Source organism: Puma concolor, chromosome C2 (genome assembly GCF_028749965.1).
Source record: "Puma concolor isolate L17-30 chromosome C2, mPumCon1.1.hap2, whole genome shotgun sequence".
Taxonomy (NCBI): domain Eukaryota; kingdom Metazoa; phylum Chordata; class Mammalia; order Carnivora; family Felidae; genus Puma; species Puma concolor.
The window spans coordinates 29,698,889-29,723,768 of NC_141675.1; the positions used below are offsets into that span (position 1 = coordinate 29,698,889).

Sequence of the window (24,880 nt, forward strand, 5' to 3'; positions counted from 1 at the left end):
AGGAGGCAAGGCCTAGGAGTGTGAAGTGGTAAAATGGGGTGCTCTAGGTTTACACGACGACACGGGCAAGGTCACGGAGGAACAGCCAGGAGCAGGCTGGGAGGCAGCACGAGCAGGACTGGAGGAAGGTCTGCGCAAAGCTGCTGTTCTCCAAGCCAAGTGTGCCCTGCGAGCCCTTGGAAAGCTTTTCAAACACGCGTTGTCGGGGCCGCCCTCCAGAGACTGACTCAGACGTCTGAGGTAGGGTCTGAGAGCTCACGCTTCCCACAAGTTTCAGGTGGTGCTGATGCTGCCGGGCCTGGGACTGTACTTTGAGAACCACCTACATAAAATGTGCTAAGAAATTCTCCACGTGGAGGCGAGAGGAAGATGGTTCCAGGGAGGTAACTAAGAGAGCTGCGCGCCAAGCCAAAGCAGTTTGTAAACACTCCCTTACCCCTACCTGCACCATCCCTCTCAGAACAAAGCGTGTGCCTTACTCGACTTCTGACTGCCCGTCCCGTGGTACTTAGTCAGCTCTGCTGTTCTCCTCCACTGAACTGTATGCTTCAAAGGTGTCTTCCGTTTCTCACTCGAGCAAAACTTCCAAATCCTGAGACCTATCCCCTCAAGACCACCTGATTTCCCACACCAATTCTCACTGATGCTGCTATGAAAATCAGCTTGTCTTTAAAAAAAAAAAAAAAAGTTTATTTTGAGAGAGAGAGAGCAGGGGAAGGGCAGAGAGAGAGAGAGAGAGAGAGAGAGAGAGAATCCCAAGCAGGCTCTGCACTGTCAGCACAGAGCCCGATGTGAGCTCCACCTCACAGATCATGACCTGAGCCAAAATCAAGAGTCACTCAACCGATGAGCCACCCAGGCGCCCCTCAGTGTCTCTTTTTACCAGGAGACCTGGTGTTAAATCATCTTGCACAGACGAAACAATCATCACATGCTGCTGGCAGGAGTTAGCTTGGTTTGGGCAGAAAGAGAGAGAGAGGAGGAGGAGAGGTCGTCCCCTCTGGCCCTCCCAGCAGCCACATGCAAGCTGCCAGCCAGCCACCCTTATGGTTCACCCTGCTGTGCAACTATTACCTTGGTTCCGACTTTCTTCCTATTAGAAAAGAGGGCAGGAGGGGTTCCGGGGTTACGAGCAAGGACACTTGTACGCATGGCATCAGCCTAGTGACTGTACATATTACTATTTGGTCTTTGTATGGCCTTCACTCCTGGAAAGAAAAGATGACCAGAGAGGTGAAGTTAATTTGCATCCTCTTCAAGCATGAATCTCAGAGGACCAGATAGCGAATGTGCATTTCCTTCATTTTAAATGCAAATGACGTCTCTTCTGTAGGCCGGACAGCAAAGCACTCCGCAGCAGGATTTCTCCAGGCCTTCTTCAGAGTTGGCCCTGCTCAGCTCTGCTTAGCTTACGGGCTCAGAAATGCAAGTTCAGGAGGTTGGCGTGGGAGCTGGTTTGTTTGGTTTGATTTGGTGAGCTGCCTCACGCCAGTGGGGAAGACATCCCTCTCTCTCCGTGACGCAGCCCAAATAGGAACCACGATTCCTGGCTGTTCTGTTCCAGGAAAAAGACAGAAGACAGTCCTCCGCAATGAGTTTCTCTCTTGATGCTGATGAGCCCTTTAGTTTCCAAAGCTGATGACAAAAATACGCACACTTTGGAGTCGCGTTGACCTGGCCTGGCGTTCTGGCTCTGCCTTGCTCCGTCCGGGTGATTTGGGGCAACTTCTGTATGGCCTTGGCACCCTCCTCTGTAAAATAGGTGTGTTGCTGTCAGGGCTGAATATCAGGAGCACTGAGCGAAGTCATGAGTGTTAAGTATTCAGTAGCATGGGAGGCCCAGCCACCGAGCCAGGATCTGTGTAACAATCAGCTTTCCGTAAATAAAAGGCTCTGGTTTACCGTGTTTGCCAACTTCCCTGGTGTAAACACTCTCACCCCGGCTGATACGAAGCTACCACCATGCTGTCACTGAATGCACACTTGAGAAGAGACGCACATAACATACATCATACGGTGTTTCCACTGTGTAGACACAACGGGAGGAAATAACCTCACTAGCAGGATGATAGTCAAACATAGGAGGAAGTGATGAGTAATCATGGCCTTTGTATTCTGAGCATTTATTAATGGTGTTTTTCGTATAATTTATTTAATTGTAAGTTCACATAATTAAAATGTTCGTGATGGCTGTGTTTAACCACTGGCTCCCAAAACTCCTGAAGTATTTACCAGCCTGCCCCGGCAAGCCAGTACAAGCCAGCCCCAGCAGGTGTGCCGGGCACATCCGTAGGTGGTCAGTGCATGCCCTCCCCTCTGCAGTTCGCGTGCTCAGCCCTGGGGAGGATTTCACGAAACTTTCCCAGGTGGGAAGACAAAGAGCCTGTGCCCCGGCAGGCTCCGTGCTTTACTCTAGGCCTTGGCCACCAGCCCGGTCCCCAGCCTGTGCTAAACCTCGGCCAAGGTGCCAGCCCTGGTCATGCTGCCTGACGGGCCCTTTCTACAGTGGGGGAGGCTGAGCCACCACGAACTCCAGAGAGGATGCCCCTCTGCTAGGCTGAGGTGCCCACAAGAGAACAGTGAAGGGCTCTATGGCTGAATTGGGGGCTGGCGGTTTATTTTAAGCTCCTCATGTGAAGGAGATGGGGAAGCACGGACAGCAACCGTGCTTTGGCAAGTCAGCCTATAATTAGCCTCTGCTTGAGGCTTGAATAAGCCCCTGGTTGTCACTAAACAACAGTTAGAGCAGGAAGGCCTCCAGCTTCCCTGAGCCCAGTGCCACACGAGCTGCCTGGGACAGACATTTGGACGCAACTACCCCGTCTGCTATCCAATTTACCCCAGGAAGCGCTCCTGTCCTCAACCCCAACTGAGCAGGAGGACCACTGAGCAGCTGACCCCTCACCGCAGCCGATCACGCAGCGGCTGGCATTTCCTATCAGACTCCTTCGTGGATGGCTCCCTGCCACCTCTTCTGCATAAAGTTTGCAATCAACTAGGGGAGCGTTAAAAATGAACACACCGGGTACTGTTGTAGCTGGGCAAAGCAAAGGCTGAGAGGAAATACAACATATCCAAATGCTGGCGGTGCTTATGCTGGATGGCAGGACTTGGGGCGATTGCATTTTCAGCCATCTTTCTGTTCGTCCCGAATCATAGGGCTCTCAATACGCGTTTCCAACATAGGCGCCAGAGTGTTGCTTGGTTTGTACTTTTTCTGCCCACCCCCTGGGGCCCAAATTTAAAAAGCAGAAACAAACAGACAAAATTAAGCTGTACCAAGGTGAAGAATTTTAAGAATTTAAGCTTCAGGGTCCCTTATCTGTGCATGGCCCTTTGTATTAGTCTTTATTTTTTTTTTTTTCTTAAAGGCAGTCTCCCACATTGCATAAGCTCCAGGCCCCACAGCTGCCCACAGCTGCCTTTGCGTGGCCACAATCTCTGTCTAAAGAGATTGTAAAGCCGCCTTCTCTAACAGCCGTAGTTTTGGGGCCCGCAGTCTAGATACCTGTTGTGATTCGGTGTCCCACACTCGAGTGGGACATTTGCTCGGGCATTGTTGTGAGAAATCCAGCAGGGTGATTGATTGCCTTTGGCTTTAAGTCTGTCATCTGGAAAATGGCATCTGTAAAGTGGCAACCAAAGTCTGGAAAAGGGGCTCCTGAGTGTGAGGGCCACAACTGCGTGCAGGAGGTTGAAGAGAGCCTCGGCCAGACCAGCCAAAGCCAGTCCTCAGGGAGGCCTCACATAGCCGTGGTCCTTTAGATGAATTATATTCAACAATATTGACTATATTTTCTTTTTTTCTGTATTCTTGGTGCTCTGGCATCTAGGGCCTCGCTGTTAGCCCCTCACTGAGCTAGCTGATCTTAGAGATAATAAGCCACTTGCCCAACATGCTTTTGATATGCAAACCAGCCAATCCAAGAGTCCGAGAGTCTGTACCCCATCTGCCTTCTCTTTCTGAAACTTATGCTCCAGGAGGCAATATTCCTCTGCTCTAATCATCCCAGGTGGCCCAAGACCATTCCAGGGACCCATAGAGACCGCTGAAATGATTCAAACTACTCAATCCTAAACCCAGTTGGCTATTTACCTTGCCTCACCCATTCCTTCCCATCCTTCCCATGAAAACCACAATAAAGGCTTTTGCCCACACTTTACCCTCATCCTTTTGCAGCCGACCCTTGTACTTCGTTATATGGCCCCTCCTGGTGTGGCTGCCCCTGCCTTTGGGAACTGTGAGTAATATCTTTTCAAGGTCATCCATCTCCCAATCTGTTGGCCTCGCCCTACCTAACTAAAAACAAAATCTCAGGGGGCTTCTGAGGAATAGAAATGACCTCCAAACCCTGACGGGGGAAGGGAGGGGTTCGGTTCACCCATGGTCGCACCATTCATTCATGCATGCATTCGTTCAGCAGGTATCGATGGAATGTCTACCATAAGCCAGGCTTTGGAGACCTAGCAGTTAACAAGGAGCCAAGCTTGGGGAGGGTCCATGTCAACACGGTGGGCTAGGGCTCTCATGGGGAAACGGAGAGAGCACAGGGGTGGGCCAAGTCCCAACCACAGTGAGAGTACTGATTTGCGTCCTGCCTTGTTTCAGTGGGGATGTCCTGTCTTGTTTCATTGAATTTCCTGCTACCAAATTTGATCTTCTCTCAGTTTCAGCCCAGCCCTGGGGAACCCTGGGGAACAGGCAGATGAGGGTCTCTCCTCTCCTACTTTCTCATCTCATGCCATCTCTGACTTCTGGTGCTGGGAGACCTCCCACTCAATGAAGAGCTTACAACACTTTCACATCCAAGTACAAAAGGACTGAAAACAGTGACTTGCGTCCTTCTTTTAAAGTAACTGTCCTCTTATCCCCCCCAAACTGAAGATTATAGAAAAGCTACGTATGTAATATATATGTTTCTCAGATCAAGGAGAGAACTACCCCCCAACCCCCACTTTTGAAGGACTCTGTAGGGTTTGGGGAGCCAGTTTTGAAAAGCCACTCTTCGTGGCTCCAGGAAACTCCCAGACTGTATGCATAGTGTATCTATGTTCATATGTACGTTTTGAGGATGAATGAAATTCTAGAGCTGCATTGCCCAGTACAGTGGCCACTAGTCACAGGTGGCTATTTAAATTCAAATGAAATTAAATTTTCAGTTCCTCAGTCATCCTGGCCACATCTTGAGTGTTCAGTAGCCACGTGTGGCCGTGATAGTGCAGACATAGAAGCGTGCCATAACCACAGAAAGTTCTATTGGACAGCACTGACCTAAAGATTTCGTCAGCCTTTCAAAGGCACCCATGAGCAGAAAATGTTAAGAGCCACTAAATCAAACCAGTGAAACTTCATTTAAGGAGCCAGAAGCTTCACTGGCAGTTGAGAGCTCAGCATTATGACAGAGGCTAGGAACAAGTCTGCCTTTGAGTAATATTTTAGCTCCAAAAATCCAACTCTAAAGGCTCTTAAAAGACAGCCAGATTTTATGCTTTGTGGTTTATCTCCTCCCTACCTTTTTGGAGAGAGATACTTGAATTCTAAAAATATTTGCTGTAAGAAAAGTGCTCTATTCCCCAGATCTGTGCCCAGTGCGAGTCACAGTGGGAAGTAAGGGAAGATGGTCCAGTGACCTTGTCTCCTCTGATGTGTGTGATCTTTCTAGGTGGGCGAGGCGGTCTTGGAAAATGCCCGGCTCATGCTTCAGACAGAGAATATCCAGGCGGGTGCAGACGACTTTAAAGAGAGGTAACTTCTTCTTCTTTTTTTTTTTTTAAAGTTTATTTATTTTGAGAAGGAGAAAGAGAGAGAGAGCAGAGGAGGGAGAAGGGCAGATAGAGAGAGAGGGGGAGCATCCCAAGCAGGCTTTGTGCTGTCAGTGCAGAGTCTGACATGGGGCTCAATCCCACAAACTGTGAGACCGTGCCCTGAGCCAAAATCAAGAGTCAAACGTTTAACTGACGGAGCCAACCAGGTGCCCCGAGAGGTAACTTCTGCAGCAGGGGGGACAGTCACTCCACACCTTCAGACCACTGTGCAACTCGGGAACTGCTATTCCGAGGGTCTGCAGCGTTCCCTTCCAGCGGCACAGAAGGCTGGAGTGGGATAGTGGAAGCCCCAGGAGAACCCAGAGAAAGATCGTCCAGTTCAATCCCTCCTTCTAGACACAAACCAGGTCCCCAGGGCTCAGAGACTTTGCCCAGTGTCACCTGGTTCAGGGCAGGGATTCTCAGACTGTAGTGTGCTTCAGAACCACCAGGAGGTCTTCTAGAAAACAGATGGCTGTGCCCCACCCTCTGAATTTCTGACTCAGTAGTCTGGGGTGGGGCCCCAAATTTGCATTCCTAATGAGGTCCCCATGATGCTGATCCTGCTGGTCCTGGGACCACACGTGGAGAACAGCTGGTTTTGAGCAATGCTTCTCAATTGCAGCCACATGTCAGAATGACCTGGGCACTTAAAGCTGCCAACGTGCAAGCTGCACAGAGGGATGAAACCACCTTCCCTGGGGGTGGGTCCAGGCCTCAGTAGTTTTAACTCACCAGTCTTGAAAAACATCTTTTGAAGTCTAGTACAGTGTTTCCTAAAATATGGTGTGTAGACCACTGATGACGATCATTTTAAGTGATAGAAGGATAGACACTTTGTTTTTAATAGTTATGGATTTTTACAGTTACCTTCTATTTATGACTCATGAAACTGTTTTTCCACTATAGCTACTATAATTTATAGTAGCAATTTAAAATGTATTTAATATAAAGAGCTTTTAAAGTTTACTGATTTAACATGTACTTTTTAAGTAGATAAATTTAAGGAACAATTTGAAGTACTAGTGACAGGAGAGAGATGCATTTAGGGCAAAGTCATGATGGTGCATGAGGTCTGTGGTCCGTGTTGGAGAAATGAAATGAAAAAGACCTTTCATTGATGAACACAGTGATTTTGGGAATATTCTGCGGGGAAGGTGTTCTGGATGTTGGGCAATTAGATGGGTGATGGGATAGTTATTCAAGGAACATTTCCTTAAATTGATAAAGGCAAAGAGGAAAGGCATATAGTTGGGAGTCTTTGGGGAAGACAGTGACCCCACTGCCATTCTTGTCTTAGGATAGAAAGGGTATCGTGATGGAAAGGAAAATCGCTACATCTCCTCAGACCCAGAGTCGTTTCCTTTCTCTAAGACCAGGCTTCTCCAGCTGATAAAAGGACCTCCACTAGTGGCCACTCTCGAGTCAAGGAAACTCAATCAGCTGGGGTTGCTGTTTTGGACAACACTGTGCTGGCCAAGGTCACAGAAGCGCAAAAAAGCGAAGCCATCGGCTGGCCACTGACAGCTAACTGCACAGTTAGAGATGGATGCCAAGAGACATGAAACCATTTGTGCTACATTTAAGATAGAATTTAATTAGGTGTGAAGTTAAGTTAGGATGTAACCAAAATTTCATTCATTCATTCATTCATTCATTCATTTATTCATTATGCATTCATACATTTCTTCATCCATCCATCCAACTGAGTAGCAGGGGCTTGGTCTGTTTTGTTCCCCAGTGTATTAACAGTGCCACGCACAAGATAGATGCCCGACAAATAGTTGTTAAATAAATGAATAAATTCAAGAAATGTTTGAATAGCTGCCCGGACCCTGGCCAGGTCCTGGGGATGAAGTAAATGGAACCTCGAGGAGCTCACAGTTCAGTGTCAAAGACAGAGGAGTGAACAGATAGTGGCATCATGGGGCAGTTGTGCCATCACTGAGAAGAGCACAGGTGGGGTGGGGACATTTAGTCGGCCAGGGAGGGTTGACCAAAGAGGTGATGCCCGATTTGGGTCCTTTGCAGGAGTTGTGCAGGCCAATAAAGGAGACACGAATTTCCAGGCAGAGAGGGCAGTATGTGTTAAGGCAGGACACGAGAAAACATGGTGTATTTGTGGCCACCAAGTAACTCATTATAACTGGGGCATGTGGAGTGAAGAAAGGAGGGACAACCAATGGGGCTTGAAAATCAGGGAGAGACCAAATCCTGGAGTATCATGTCAGCCTACCAAAGAGCTCAGAGATGACCTGAGAGAAGAAGAGACCCATAGAAGGGATCTGAGCAGTGGCTCATCATGACTAGTCTTCAGCTTCAAAATTTCAGCTTTGTACTGGTGGAGAGGAGAAGCAGGGCAAACCAGCAAGAAGCAATAGGAGCAAAGGGGCTGGACCAGTGGAAGGGCAGAGTCTGTACTGGGAGCCATGGCTGGAAAGTAAGGTGAGATAGATTACTTAGGGGCCAGAGGATAACACTTAAGGCTCTGAGCAGATGGTGACTGGATATGGTTAAGGATGGTTCCTCTGGAGGCACTACTGTGGGTCAGTTGTGGGAAGACGATCAGAGGCTGTTACAGCTCAAGGTCTGCCTGGGACAGTGGCCACGAGCAGACTTGAGGGATGGGTCAAAGAAATCATTGGCAGGGGTTGATAATTATCTACATATGCAGCCTGAAAATAGAAGGCAAAGGTAAGTTTCAGGTGTTGAACTTGGGTAAGTGAGAAGATTTGCCATTCTCTCGACAAAAATAGAAAATTGTGGAAGCAAAGCTGGTCTAAATTCAAGGGTAGTAATGAGCTTGGCTTTGAGCAAGCAGAGCTGAGCTGAGCTGACGGAGCAGTTGTGGTGGGCCACTGAAGATGCCGGGCCAGAGTGGCCCACAGGTCAAGACAGGCACTTCTGGGCATCACCAACACAGAGATTCTATTTGATGACTTCAACATGGAAGAGGAAAGGAATAAAAGACAGTGAGAGAAAGCTGAAAGTTTAGCAGCAGCCTTGGGGATATCACAGATATGTGTCAAATTCTAAAGGACTTCCAAACAAAGGTCTGTAGAGCACCTAAGACCTCCCATAATGCTGAGTGGCGCATATCCTGGGAAGGACCAGGCTCCCTGGAGAGATAAGCACAACAGGACTTTGGAGGCACACAGAGACTCTTCCAGGGGGGGTCAAAAGGGGCCAATCCCAGTGCTAGGGGTAGGTTTTCATTCCAGCTAGAAGGGCAAGACTCGTTTCCAAAAGATTAAATGTTAATAAAAATACAGTACTTCCTAAAGAATACATTTGGGTAGAAAATCTAATCCCACATAGAGAGTACATAAAAATGCTTTAGAAACCAGCTCCTCAGGGGGTGATTCAAAGGTGCAGGTCCAACTCTGAGGAAAGGTCTCTAGCAGTATGCCACAGGGCTCTGTCCTTGGTTCCTTCATTTACTATTTTTAACCACAGGTGCATGAGAGCAGGTAGGGCAAAATGGCAGAAGATACAAAGCCAGGAGGGGTGGTGAAGAGAAAGATGACAGACAGAACTAGGAATCAAAATGATCCCCACACATTGGAACACTGGGCCAATGAAACTGAGAGAAGATATATGCGGATCCTCTCTTTGGGTTCAAATGCCAGGTGCACCCAGAAAGGACAAGGTAATTGGGCTTGTGAAAAATGCTCAGGGTCTCTAGTTGAGAGGACACCCAATATTAGTCAACAGCAAATACAGCTGGTCAAAATCAAATGAACAAACACACAAAAAAACAAACCCCCTCGAAGGAAACCTTAGGGCCCATGGTGAATAGAACTGAAGGGTTTAAACAAAGGAGCAAACAGTCCCCCAGGACTTTGAATTGATCAGGGAACATCCGGAGTTTTACATTCCATTTTCTGTATTACATATTGAGAAGGACATGGACCAATTAGGGCATTTCTAATCATTCCACAAATCTATCTGAAGCCTGGAGGTGGGTGCTAAGAATACAAAGACAGAAGGGTCATAGTCCCTGCCACGGATGATGAGGGACATGGAAACCAATTTGTATGAAGAACGGAAGAACCGGGAACGCTTAACCTGAGGAACAAAAGGCGTGGAGGGAGAGATGAGCGGGAAAGAAAGAGTGCTATAAGAGACATTCTAAATATTTATAGGGCTGCCAGAAAGAAGGATTAGACTGACTTTGGGTACTCCAGAGAGTGGAACTCAGACTCTTACAGGAATGAAGGCTTAAGCTCTTTAAGGAAGAAATTTGTAATAATTACAGCTGTCCCAAAATGGAACGGTGGCCTTGATAGGTGATGAGTTCCCCATCACTGGAAGTAGTCAAGCAGAGACTACATGATCACCTATCAAGAATGCTATCGAGGCATTGTCACGGAGTGGGAGACATTTAGGAACCCTAAATGCCCTTAAAACTCTAAAGCCCTAAGATGCTTTCTTCAATGAGAAGTGTGAGCTTTCTCCATCCTATGGATGGGTGAAGGTAAGGTGTGAAATTTGGCTGATGGGGTACACCTGGGTGGAAGGCTGTGGAAGAAAAGGAGTTAACGCTGGGGGAAACTGGCAAAGATGTTGAGTGGCTTTTAGAAAGAAGGCTCTGCGCAAACCAGAGATGGAAAGAACTCAGGGGGATTCTTAAAGACAGAGAACAAACTGAGGGTTGATGGAGGTGAGGTGGGTGGGGGGATGGGCTAAAGGGGTGATGGGAATTAAGAAGGGCACTCGTTGGGATGAGCACTGGGTGTCATATGTAAGTGATGAATCACTGATTTCTACTCCTGAACCAATATTGCACTGTATGTAAACTAGAATTTAAATAAAAACTTGGGAAAAAAAAGAAAGAACTTGGTGGTGGGAGGGGAGGGCACAGTTTCAGACTTGTGTCAGTGTGTGTGTGTGTGTGTGTGTGTGTGTGTGTGTGTGTGTGTGATTGTATAAGCTGCAAGTTTTTAAAACTCTGGATATTTTACATATAAATCCAGGTTTCCTCGTTTCTCTTGAAGAGAAAGGGCACACACCTTTCCACGCAGCAGCCTCCCCTTGCCTGAAGGGTGAGCCGTCCTGTGTGCTCCTGTCCCGTCCCCACCTCTCCCTGCTTCCCAGACCTGGGCCTCGTCCCTCATCTATATTCCCCTCTTGGCCTCTGATGGCACTGGGGTTTGCAGCCACAGTTTTAAAATTTCACATGGGTTCTTGGGAGCAGAAACCATGCTTTTTATTTTGGGATCACTAGCACATAGCCTGGTACTTAGCAGACTCTCAGTCATGTCTGTTAAAAGATCCTCAAGGGAAAGGATGACAAATCACAATAATGGTGACAAGGCCAGATCCCCTTACCTGGATCTCAACTCCCGGAGAAGCTTTCCCTAGAGTTCTGTGCCTCCAGAGCCCCTGAGCCTGGCAGCCTGTGAAGCTGGGCCATCAGAAGTTGGCTGCAATCATTTTCATGATAATAAATCAACATCTAAGACTTGCATTAACAGTGCCCTCAAAGCTGTTGGAACAGTGACTTTTCACATCTGTTTGTCTATGACATAATTGGCCTATTGGTAACGTTTCTGATTATTTTCCCTTTTGGGTTGCCCACCTCTGCTCTTTACCTTCCTTTATCTGCAGATATGAAAATGAGCAGCCATTTCGAAAGGCAGCAGAAGAGGAAATTAACTCTCTGTATAAAGTCATCGATGAGGCTAATTTGACAAAAATGGATCTGGAGAGTCAAATAGAAAGCCTGAAAGAAGAACTTGGCTTTCTGTCAAGGGGCTATGAGGAGGTAGGTGGGGGCAGGGGCAACGCTGGGTTGGCCACAGACCACAGGCACTCACCTGTCTGACGGAGGTTCACAACAGTGATGGTGGCTCATCTCAGCCTCTCCCCGTCCCTTGCCCAGGGCTGCAGGGAAAATGCGGGTAAAATACCTTCAAATCCTTGTAGTGGGTAAGGTTACCCCAGGGAGTCTCAAATTCAAGTGGCTTTGAGACCAGACTGGTACATAAATGGAGGAGACAGCAGGTCCACACCGGCAAGAGTGACGGAGTCTGTGTTGAACTGGAGAGAGCATCCTCTACCTCAAGGCACTGTATTTCGTGTCTTTTTTTTTTTTTTTTTTTTTTTTAACACTGCATAGGACAAACAAGACAGCTCTGAAGGTAGATCCAAGCTGTGGTTTACACACACTCATTAATGAAATTAGGTCAGATGCTTGAGTGACAGGACTCAGTGGGACCTCCAACGGGGAAGCCCTCCAGTTCCCTGCGGAATGGCTCTGACTCTAAACCACCTCACACAAGTCGCTGATCAGACACTTAAAGTGCTTTCAGTTGAAAAAGTCAAAACTCGGGGCGCCTGGGTGGCGCAGTCGGTTAAGCGTCCGACTTCAGCCAGGTCACGATCTCGCGGTCCGTGAGTTCGAGCCCCGCGTCAGGCTCTGGGCTGACGGCTCAGAGCCTGGAGCCTGTTTCCAATTCTGTGTCTCCCTCTCTCTCTGCCCCTCCCCTGTTCATGCTCTGTCTCTCTCTGTCCCAAAAATAAAAATAAACATTGAAAAAAAAAATTAAAAAAAAAAGAAAAAGTCAAAACTCACTTAACCATGCTTCCATTGGGAAGTCCCTTCTTTTGTCCAACCTCAGGCTGACCAGGAACCCAAAGCCCACTTCCTGTTCCTAGCTCAGTCGTTTGGTACCACTCCCCCCACCTCCAACCCTTGGAGACTCCAGAGTTACCTTTAAACCTCTTCCTGCCTACTGTGACTTTACAAAACCCATCAATTTCATCTTACTCTTGTTGCTTACTCTGTTTGTGTTGTTATTTGGTTATTTATTTATTTTGACGTTTGCTTTGAGTGGGTCTGGGTTTGCGAAGACCAGCCTAAGAAATACATCCTTGGGGAAGGAGACTATGGCACCGGTGCTGATGACAGGGTCAGGGACTTTGCCAGTCTCTGCGAAGCCCCACTTTTGGCAGTAGCAGAATGAGAAGCATAAGGATTACCCAACAGACCTGGGCTTATGCTGGCTCAACTTCTGTGTCCTTTTCTTCACCTCTGGAACTCACCTGAAGCGTCTATTGTCATTTGCAGGATGTGAAAGTGCTGTACAAACAGCTGGCAGGGTCTGAGCTGGAACAAATGGGTGTTCCCATTGGCACTGGTCTGGACGACATCCTCGAGACCATCAGAATCCACTGGGAGAGAGACGTGGAAAAGAACCGGGCGGAGGCAGGAGCCTTGCTCCAAGCCAAGGTGAGTGTGCTCCCCTCTGCCCTGTGCAGAAGGAGGCCAAGCAAAGGTGAAAAGCAGTCAACACAGAAAAGAAGAAATGCAAGTTTCAATCTCATTAGACATAAAAGAAATGCAATTTAAGATGATAGCGGCTTACCTGTCTAAACGCAGAACATGTTTAAAACTTAATGCCGACAAGTGTGTGGAGAAGTAGGTTCTCCCCTATATTACTACTGAGGAGTACAAACTCGTATGACGTCTTTGAGTGAGGGAATTCACGATATGTGTTAAAAGTCTTGAAATGCCCCTACCTTCCAGTTGAATAATCTGGACACTTTCCTAAACAAATCATTGAAAACACAGATAAAGTTTACATCCAAACATACTTACTGAAGCATTCATTTAAAGAATGAAAAAAACTGGGGTGCCTGGGTGGCTCAGTCAGTTAAGCGTTCAACTTCGGCTCAGGTCATGATCTCACAGTTCGTGAGTTCGAGCCCTGCGTCAGGCTCTGTGCTGACAGCTCGGAGCCTGGAGCCTACTTCAGATTTGGTGTCTCCCTCTCTCTCTACCCCTTGCCTGCTCACACTGTTTCTCTCTCTTATTTAACGTTTAAATAAACATTTAAAAAAAAAAGAATGAAAAAACTGGGTGAGGGGACACAGAAATGTTTAATAATAGGAGTAAGGCTAAGCCACAACCTAACCATGCAATGAAATTCCAGGAAGTTGTTAGAAATATTTATGAAGCATTTATAACAACACGGGAAATGCTCACATAATAAGGTAAAATGGGGGATACAAGAGTACAGAAGGGTATATGCCAGGAACCAATAAACTTTTTCTGGAAAGCACTAAATAATAAATATTAGACTTCCTGGGCCTGACAGTCTCTGTTGAAACTACTCAAACCTGCCATGGTCCTGTGAAAGCGGCTGTAGACAAAAGGTAACAAACAAATGAGCATGGCTGTGTTCCAATAAAACTTTATTTACAGAGACAAGAGGTGGGCTGGATTTACCTGTGGGCTGCAGTTTGCCAACCCCTGGTATATACAGTAGGGTGAAGCAATCAAACAAAGAAATGAGGCATCCGGGAAGAATTAGAAAGAAAACGCAAAAATGTGTTGGAGTTAGCAGCGGTTGTCTTTGAGGGAGGGGCCTATTTGACATGTTGAGATGTTTTTGCTCGCTTGTTTTTGACCACGGTGTTTTTAAAGTTTTTCTTAAATATTATGAGTTATATTCATGGAGGAAAACATCTTTTATTAAACCTCATAAATAATCAAGAAATTAACGAGAAAATAGAATGCATAGGGTTTCTTCTTCCCTTCTCCATCTCCCAGCCATGTATGACTTGGGGCATTTTGAGGCCCAGGATGAGAGGAACAGAAGAGAAAGAAAGGTGTGGAAAAGGTATGAAAAATGAGATAGCTCATCTTTTGGAGAGAAGGCAAGTGGACTGCTCCTATGCTTTGAGTCACTGTTTGGTGGGACTCCATTCCAGCTGCACGGCGGGATTATTTCAGAGCATTTTCAAAAATGCTCATTTCCAGGTGCCATCAAAGACCACTCAAATCCAAAGAAGGAGAGGGTCTCTGTGATTTTTTTAAGTTCGCTGGATGTTTCTAATATACAGGAAGGCTGGAGGGCCACAAGAGTTTATAAAAGCTACTAAAAGAAAACCAGGAGGACGTTTTCTGTTCTTCTTTCTTCCCCCTGTGGCCCCTCAATCCCCTGGCCCCTAAGTATCAACAGAAACCTTCAGATCAGGGTGTTCACCGATTCTGGACCCCCTGATGTTCTCCAGCCCAGGAAACATCTTTACTCCCCCATCTCTCTTACCCCTTATCCCCTTTCAACGCCCCTTTTCTTTCTAACCTTAATTCCATGGGCCAGGTCACTGCAAACATTTTTTATGGCAAATAGTGCCTACTAACTGCACAAAATGCAGCTCCCCACCTCCAACCAGGCCAGAGGTGGAACAACACAAAGGGAAAGTGAAACCAAACCACAGGTTTGATTTTGGTCCATTACTTCTTTTTTAGAAGATCCATGAATATTTATAATCCAGGACCTTAGAGACCATCCCATTTCCTCGTTTCAAAGGTGAGGAGACAGATCCAGAGAGGGCAGTGACGTCCTGAGGTCACACAGCTGGCTGGCAGCACCACTGTCCAGCTCTCCAGGCTCCCAGTCCAGGCACCTTTACTCCACACTGGGCTGTCATTCCTGCTTGGCTCTGTTCCCAAAGCAGAATCTCTGTGGTGTGCAACCCTGTTCTGTCCCAACCCTCCTGGGGCATACACCACACTGTAGTGATCATTTCTTCGTTTGTTTGTTTGTTTGTTTGTTTGTTTGTTTGTTGAGGAGGGGGGAAGGACAGAGAGAGAGAGAGAGAGAGAGAGAGAGAGAGAATCCCAAGCAAGCTCCACACTGTCAGTGTGGAGCCAGATGAGGGGCTGGATCCACCAACCGTAAGATCATGACCTGAGCCAAAATCAAGAGCTGGAGGCTTAACCAGCTGAGCCACCCGGGCGCCCCTGTAGCAGTTATTTCTTCGGGGAGGAGGGAAGGGGCATTGAATTCACAGAAATAAATCCTGCATAGTTTGAAAAGGAAAAAACTCCTGGCCATTATTATTCACCCTTCACACTCTTGAGAATCATTACCAACCCAACAGTAATTCAAGCATTAATTCTGAACAGATTCATTAGTGTTTTTTTTTAATAGAGTAATCTGAAAGCTGCATCTCAGAGAAAACAGACAGTACTTGTTTTCATTTGGCTAATGCTGCCTGGGCCTCCTGCAGAGAGGCGGAGCTCAGAAAATATTTGCAGAATGAGTGAATTCCTCTGATCATCAACAGAGATCAGAACTGACAGCCAGAAGTCCTCCAATAAATAGTTTTGTCAGTTGCTATCATGCCCTTGGGGGCTGACATTTGCCCATCCTGAGCATCTCCTGTCGGTTTCCTGGCAGCAAAGCATAAATGTGAAATGGCTTAGCACACACTCCTTTCAAAACCTTTTGCAGAGAGCATACAAACATGTATTTAATTACCTTTCAGCCTGGAAAGCCTGAAAATTAATTGACATGATTAATTTATGTCTTTGTTTAGGTTTCCCCAGAAACTGACCCTGAGACAAATATTAAAGTGGAAATGGTTTATCTGGAAGTTGGCCGGGGCGGGTGGGGAGTACAAAATACCGGTAGAGAAGGGAACCAACAAAGAGCTCATTCTCCAACCAGCAGCCACTGTGGGAGACTGGACTCTGAAGCCACAGGGCTTCTGGGGAACAGTACAGAATACAAGAGAAGGGAAAGGCGAGGAAGCTGGGGTAGTAATACCATCCCCATCAGACATCTGGCATCTGCTAGCAGAGTGACCTTTCAAAGACTTCAGAGAAAGCTCCTCCAGGCAAAGAAGTATGGAACTTGGCAGTGGAATGGAAGCTGGGGAGAACAAACATGTTTCAGCCTGAGGGATAAAGGTGGATGCCATCAGCATCTGCTACCAGTTATCTGCTAACTCCTCCTAGTTTTAAATCAATAAAAGCCTATAAAGAGGTTAGGGCTAGGTTCTCTCCAGCCACGGTCGTGGATGTCAGGAACTTTGGCGGTCCAGTTTTTGGAACTTCTCAAATTGTATAACTCCATGTTTGGGGAGATCAGTTTGGTCCAGAAAATTTCTGGAGGGTCTTGCAGCCTGGCCCTTTCTTTGATTTATTGTGGTTACCTACCTCAAGGTATTTGGGGATGTTCAGGGAACCACAGACAACATGCCATACCACCCTCCAGACCTCCTGGCTAGCCATGGAATACATCCCTCCAGTCTGCAGCCCACAGACCCTCACAAGGCCACCTTGGGAATATGGGGGGGGGGGAGGCGCTATCATGCACCTCTTTCCTAGCATTCCTAATCTGAGATTTTCCATTCTGTAGCAAGCAAGACAGGCTCTGTATTGCCTTCTTAACCACCCCCCTGGGGTCTCCACACCCTCACTCCTGGAAGCCTCATCCATGTCCCTTGTTCACTGCAGTGGGAGGATGTGGGCAATAACCAAAGGCTTACTCAATTACCAGCACAAGCTGGTGGGGTGGGGTGGGAGGTGCCACTGAGAGAGAACTCAGCTTCCTATTAATAGCTCCTGGGGGCCAGGAACCCCACAGCAAATGCTCCCACGCTACCTATTCTGATGGTGGTCTGCACTCGCCTCAGATCAGTTCAAGGCATTTGTGGTCAGGAACTTCATTGGAGCTCTAACCATCATGCCTCCCACAGTCAGGATGACAGATTGTGGAGACAGTAGAGAATGAAGAGAGGTGAACAGATTGAGATGAATTGTGAGGTTTCTGGTTATTGATGGTCTTAGGGCTGGAAGACACATTAGCAACTGACTAGAGCAGTGCCCTCTAATAGAAATTTCTGCAAAGACGGAACTGTTGTTGTATAATCTGTACATCTTTCCAGTATGGCAGCTACAGGCCACCTGTGCTTACTATGCTCTTGGAATGTGCCTCATACAACTGGGAAGCTGAACTTTAAAAAAAAAAATTTTTTTTTAACATTTATTCATTTTTGAGAGACAGAGCGCCAGCGGGGTAGGAGCAGAGAGAGAGGGAGACAGAATCTGAAGCAGGCTCCTGGCTCTGAGCTGTCAGCACAGAGCCCGATGTGGGGCTTGAACTCACAGACCGCGAGATCATGACCTGAGCTGGAGTTGCATGCTTAACCGACTGAGCCACCCAGGTGCCCCGAGAAGCTGAACTTTTAGTTTTATTTAATGTTTATTTAAATAGCTATGTGTGGCTAGTGGCTATCATATTGGACAACATAGGTCTAGATCTACCCATAGGAGACTAGAAACCTTGGATAACATGTCTCCACATTACCCATATTCACAAATAATAATTTATCCTGAAAGGGCAAATATTTTATATAGGCTGCCATGTCAACACATTCCCTTTGCTTGCTTGTACAAAAGTGAATATTTTCTAGAATATATGAAATTGGATTGAAATGGGTTTCTGCTAGTCACCTGGGGTCACTGACTCTAGATGGCAAGATAGCCAACTGGGAGAGTCCCTTTGAAGGAGGACAGAAACAGCAGAACCCCTAAGAGCATCTGCAATCTAGGAGACCCTGTGCGTTGATGAGTTGGCTATAATCCTGATGCCTCTTCAGTGAAATAAGCCATGTTTTATTCTGATGTGCTCACTACAAGCACTGAGGGGGAGTGTCACAGGAAGAACTTTGGGCCCAGCTTGTTTTTCTTTCTTTTTTTTTTTTTATTTACTTTTATTTTATTTAAGCATTTTTGATATATAATGCCTTCACTTGCTTCAAAATTCAAAATGTGCGAAATGACATACAGTTCTTTTCTACTGGGCCGGTCAATATTATCCTTATACTATGAGTCCTTTCAGAGATATTTTATCCACATACAAGAGAATACGTATATATTCTCTTTCTCTTTACACAAATAGTAGTATTCATGCTTTTTAGATGCATGATATTATATCACAGTGGGCAGCAAACTATGGCCCACAGCCAAATCTGACCTACTGCCTGTATTTTGCAAATAAGCTTTATTGGAACACAGCCATGCTCCTTCATTTACATATTGTCTATGGCTGCATTTGCATATGCTAGCAGAGGCGAAAAATTGCATTGGCGGCCATATGGTCTGTTAAGCCTAAAATATTTACTATCTGGCCTTCTACAGAAAAAAATTCACAACCCCTGTTCTAGCTAGTGGATATCCCAGGATTTATTTAATGCCCTGCTGATGAATATTAAGGTGGCTTCCAATCTTTTGCTTTTATAAATGAGATGAGTCACTAACTACCTATGTCCCTCACTTCCCAAGATGGAAATACATCTATGAATAAATTCCTAGATGTGGAATGGCTGGGTCAAAAATTATGTACATTGGTAATTTTGATAAATGTTGTCGAATTACCCTAGGTAAAGGGTGTAACAATTTACGTTCTCCTCAGAAATGTTTGAGAGTGACCATTTCCCCACATCCTCGCCAATACTGTGAGTTCTCATACCTTGTGATCTTTGTCAATATTATAGGTAAAACATGGTTTCTCGGTGCAGTTTTATTTTGCATTTCTCATGTTATAAGGTAGGTGGAACATCTCTTTACTTGCTGAATTTCAGCCATATTTGCTCTCATGTATACTATCAGATCATACCTTTTACCCATTTTTGTTAGGTCTTGGACTTTTTTTTTTTTTAATGTTTATTTTTGAGAGAGAGAGACAGACAGAGCATGAGCGAGGGTGGGGCAGAGAGAGAGAGGGAGCAGGCTCCATCCAGGCTCTGAGTTGTCAGTACAGAGCCCAACACAGGGCTCGAACCCATGAACCAGGAGATCATGACCTGAGCCAAAGTTGGATACTTAACCGACCGAGCCACCCAGGCACCCCAGTCTTGGACTTTTTATTATTGGTTTGTAGTGACTCTTTGTACGTTAGAAAAGTTCATCCTCTCCCTGCAATAAGTTGTAAATGTGTTCTCAGCTTGTCAATTGTCTTTTTACTTAATTTATGGTAGTTCCAGCTAGCTTTCAAAAGGTATTGTTAGCCAGTAAGGCAGGGTTACTAGAGGAGCCAGGAGACCAAGAGTTGGTTCCTGTCACTGTGTGGTACAGTAGTGTAGCCTGGCTGGTCTGGCCGGGGGACAGGTCGGGGGAATCAGAGTAGTTGTTAGAAGGGAAAATAAAGAGACTGTCTCATTGAGGTAGGCACTGGCCACTTTCACCTGTTCTTTACCCTACCAAGTATAACGTGTATACTGCAGAGGGCACTCCTAGACCCTCACCATCCACACTGTGTTTCCAACCTCATAACTGGTCGACGACCAATATTTGAGTGACTATATAGAGGATCACCCAACATTGTAAGCTCCTCCTCATACATTCTACCAAGAAATCTTCACTCGCTCACTCACTCGGACTCCATTTGTTAAACACAGACCAGGTGCTTGGTGCTGTGGGCACAAAGTCCCTGGCCCGTCCCTGGCCACCTGATTCTGTGGTCTCAAAATATCTTAGATATTTCTCAGTGGTAGCTCTTCCCCATGAAAAGTATAGGGACCTTGTTTCTAAAATAAGACACTTGCAAAGATGAAACAGCTCCAATCCCTGAGAAATTAAAGTAGTACGGTTTTCATTCAACACGTGTTAATCTCCAAGAAGAGACAGAGCAGAGGAGTTCCTTCTTAGGAATGGGATGGTCTCCATGAACCAGAAGAAAAATACTATCATTTAGACTTCTCCAACAATTGCTTTAAGAAGAAAAACATACTTTTCATACTTTTACACTCACTGCCAAGCCTCTTCTGCCACTTTCCTCAGCGGGACGTGCTTTACTGATGGCCAAGGGGCCGCAAGACCACAAAGCCACGTGCTCCTCGCTGTGCCCTTTGCCAGTTTCCACTGAGACTGGGAATTGGTCCTATAGCCTTAAGTGAGCAGCTTCAACAGCCAGGTGGCTCTTGTGTAAATTCAAGGAGAAACCTGGCTTAGCCTCTCCAGGCCAGCTCTCCTGCCAACACTGAAGTTTCACCGAGCGAGACACGTAGTTCTTTTTAGTTCCCACACAGGAGAACTCATGTCTCAGGTAAAGACTGGATAGCATCCAGCCTTCTCCCAAATAAATCCTACATCTGGCTGGATAGGTCAGGGGTGTGTGTGCTGCTTATCAAAAGCTATCCTTAGCTAAATACCATTTATATGACACCGCAGGACTATAAAGTGACTTATAGTCATTATAATAATGATAGCTAATCCTCCTAATGAAAAGGAGATGTGATTTAATTCCACTGCTGGTAGACCCTCCTCTTCTGTAGTCCCTAGAATGTGCCTAGGACACATTGTAGACCTTTAGTAAATGTTGCTGAGCATGTCCTAGGTGTAAAAAACCATGTTAGGTCACCAGGGCAGACAGAGGAGTCAGTGAGAAGTTGTCCACTCACGCAAGGTACCTACAATCTAGTGTGAGGTTGGCTGAGTGCATGTGGGAGGCAATGGAGAGAAAGACCATTCTTCTAGGGGCACCTGGGTGGCTCAGTCGGTTAAGCGTTCAACATCGGCTCCAGTCATGATCTCTCAGTTCATGAGTTCGAGCCCCACATCGGGCTCTGTGCTGATAGCTCAGAGCCTGGAGTCTGCTTCAGGTTGTGTTTCCCTTTCTCTCTGCTCCTCTCCCGCTTGTACTCTCTGTCTCTCTCAAAAGTAAATAAAACATTTTTAAAATGAAGAAAAAGACTTCCACAAGGCAGAATGAATGTGTCATGAAGGCATTGCCAACAGAGCATTTACCAAGTATCAGTGGTGTTCTGAGCACCTCACAGGCTTGTTCTTATTTCGTGTTCCCATGATGAGATAAGTATTGAAATATTATCCATTTTACAGAGGAGGGAACTAAGGAAGGCCCAGAGAGGTTAGTAACTTACCCAAGAATACACAGTTACAAAGCGGCAGGACTGAGATTCAAACCACACATTCTGACTCCAGTATCAACATTCTTAACAGCTAGGTTGACCTGGACAGATCACATGGGGTGGGAGTGGGGGTGTCTTGATTCATTTTCTTTACTTAGAAATGAGCAAGTGACATCCTGTGGAATGTGAGGTTGAGAAGCCGTTGTCTTGAGGGTCCAAAAGGGTATGCCAGACTCTTGTCATGATCTTTCCAAATCATGTTTCTGTGTCCTGCCCCCTCATGGGATAAGATTCCTCTGTGATAGAAGATCGGGAACCCCAGTATCTTCAAGGACTCAATTGCTTTCCCTTTCTCTTCGATAGTGAACATAATGAGGTTAGTGTGACCCCGTGAGATCCAAGAGGCTTGAGAGCAAGGCGGTTAGCTGTACTCTGAAGCAGAGCAACGCTTTTGTAAAGCTGTTTTTCACCAGCTGCAAAAAGAGAGAGCTCCAGTGATTTGCTGAAATCCACACAGCACCTGCTGGGAAAAGGCAGATTGCACATTTCCACGTCTGAGCGCTCATCTTGGATACATGTTCTGCTAAGAACACGCCTGCATAGCAGAGGGCTGGGTTAGGAGATGGCCCTTTTCGCCCTCCATTTGGAGACTCTCAGAGACTTCATTCTGACTCACTCCAAAGCATGCTTGCTGTTCTTTCTCACACCCATCTTACATGTGCAATAACATGCAAAATTTAAAATTTAAAACGATTTTTTTTAATGTTTATTTATTTTTGAAAGAGACAGAGACAGAGCATGAGAGGGTTTGGGGCAGAAAGAGAGGGAGTCACAGAATCCGAAGCAGGCCCCAGGCCCTGAGCTGTCAACACAGAGCCTGACGTGGAGCTCGAACTAACGAGCTGCGAGATCATGACCTGAGCCACTTAACCAACTGAGCCACCCAGGTGCCCCTTAATTTAAATTAAATTTTTTTTTTTTTTTTTTTTTTTGCCAGGGCACCTGGGTGGCTCAGTTGGTTAAACGTCTAACTTCAGCTCAGGTCATGATCTCACGGTTTGTGAGTTTAAGCTCCACATCAGGCTCTCTGCTGTCAGCACAGGGCCCACTTTGGATCCTCTGTCCCCTTCTCTGCCCCTCCCCCCCCCACACTTGCTCATTCTCTCTCTCTCTCAAAAATAAATAAACGCTAAAAATTTTTTTAAGAAATCTTTTGCCAGATTTCAAAATGTCAATATACTCTCCTGTCCCAGAAATATAGATGGAGTGCAAACATGGGAGCCTTCTCCTGCAACAGCAGAGCCAAGATTTCAAGCTGGTTTGAAAGCCTGGGGACCAACATACTTGAATCTCATTACACATCCTAGCAACTGCACTGAGCAACAAAACAGAGCCCTATGTTCCTATCCTCAGGGTCTAGACTGACACACCTACTGTTTGGTCTGTGAGGAGAAATCTGGAAGCATTGGATTGAAATGGAAATAGAAGTAAAGTAATTATTAATCAGAAAGCGTAACTCCAAAAAGCAATTGGAGAGAACAGGTAATACTTTTAGGTGAGTTAAAGCAGTTAACTGTCCCCAAATGAAGGGTAAGTATTACTTGTGGTAAGCTGTTTTGAGAAGGTATTGGGCATGATATAAAATGACACTGAAACCCATAGTAAGCAAGTTAATTTATTTTTCTCTTTCCATATTAATTAAACTGTATAAGAAAGTTTCCATTTGCTGCTGGTAGGTCATTAACACTTCCCCTGTACTTATTTTTTTAAGCTTATTTATTTATTTTGAGACAGAGAGAGAGAGAGAGAGAGGGCACGCAAGTAGGGGAGGGGCAGAGAGAAGGAGAGAGAATCCCAAGCAGGCTGTGCCCTGTGAGTGCAAAGCCCAACTCAGGGCTTGACCCCATGAACTGTGAGATCATGACCTGAGCCAAAATCAAGAGTTGAACACTTAATGAGCCACCCAGGTACCCCGACACTTCTCTTACATTATTAATTTCAACTTCCAATGAAGAGAAAGCAGGGTTTGGCACTTAGCAACCTGACAACCAAAATTTGCTCCATTTTTAAAATTTTTTAATGTGACTAATTTTTCAACTATCTTTTGTCTGTGACAAGTGACACAGCTTTAGCAGTTTCTGTAGCAATCTAGAACTTTGCTTCCATGAACCAGGCATCACATGGCAGTTTTTTTATTTTAACTTTATTTATTTTGAGAAAGAAAGGGGCAATCAGGGATCCCACGAACTGTGAAATCGTGACCTGAGCCAAAAATCACATGGGACTTTTAAATGCAGGTTCCCAGGCCTGCTCAGCTCTCCTGAATCAGAATCTACGTTTTCACAAGCCCCCCTAGATGATTCTGATGTGCACAAAATTTGAGAACTTATCTACAGTTTCCATTTTGAACACATTTCTTTATAAAGAAAAAATGAATTGATTTAAATAAAAATTGTTTAAATCAGTATTCAGATATGTGCAAAACCATGCTGCTTGTGGAAACACTTGGATAAAGTGTTCATCCCCTCAAAGACCAGCGTGAAACTCTGAATACAAACCACCTACTGCCTGGGTTGAGAGGAGGGCAGATCATATGGGGGACTATGAGAGCCTGGGCCAGCAGATTCACCCCAGACCCACCCACCTAGGCTTTGAAACTTGCCCTCCAAAGGACCTGATTTCCACCCATCTCCATTTCTTACCCAGGATGTGCTGGTCATGTTTCACACCTGCTCTCTGGAGGGGGTAGACATAAGCATGTGTATTTATGTGCTAGTCAGATTTCACAGTACCATTAAAAGGTAACAGAAGTTTCTGTTGATGTTTTCTTTATATAATTTTAGAGATAACATGAATTTTTTTAAAATTTAAATCCAGCTTAGTTAACATATAGTATAATAATGATTTCAGGAATAGAAGTTAGTGATTCATCACCTACATTTAACCCCCAGTGCTCATCCCAGCAATTGCCCTCCTTAATGCCCATCACCCATATAGCCTATCTCCCCCACCCAACACCCTGCCAACAACCCTCAGTTTGTTCTCTGTATTTAAGAGTCTCTTAAAGTTTGCCTCCCTCTCTGTTTTTATCTTATTTTCCTTCTCTTCCCCTATGTTCACTTGTTTTGTTTCTTAAATCTCATATATGAGTGAAATCATATTTATCTTTCTCTGACTGACTTATTTCCCTTAGCATAATACACTCTAGTTCCATCCACATTGTTGCAAATGGCAGGATTTCATTCTTTTTGATCACTGAGTAATATTATATTTTGTATATATATATATATATATATATATATATATATATATATATATATGTAAATATACACACACACACACACACACACACACACACACACACACGCATCTTTATCATTCATCAGCCGATGGACATTTGGGCTCT

The 24,880-nt window shown here is 45.7% G+C and overlaps 1 protein-coding gene across 1 annotated transcript in view; it reads left to right on the forward strand.

Annotated features, from left to right (window-relative positions):
* The window catches only part of BFSP2 (beaded filament structural protein 2), a 68,957-nt gene that overhangs the window by 30,230 nt on the left and 13,847 nt on the right, over positions 1–24,880 (forward strand). Inside the window, exons 2-4 of the mRNA XM_086674308.1 lie at positions 5,664–5,746; positions 11,416–11,572; positions 12,878–13,039. Coding sequence (XP_086530434.1) covers positions 5,664–5,746; positions 11,416–11,572; positions 12,878–13,039 — 402 coding nt within the window. The remainder of the gene's footprint in view (positions 1–5,663; positions 5,747–11,415; positions 11,573–12,877; positions 13,040–24,880) is intronic.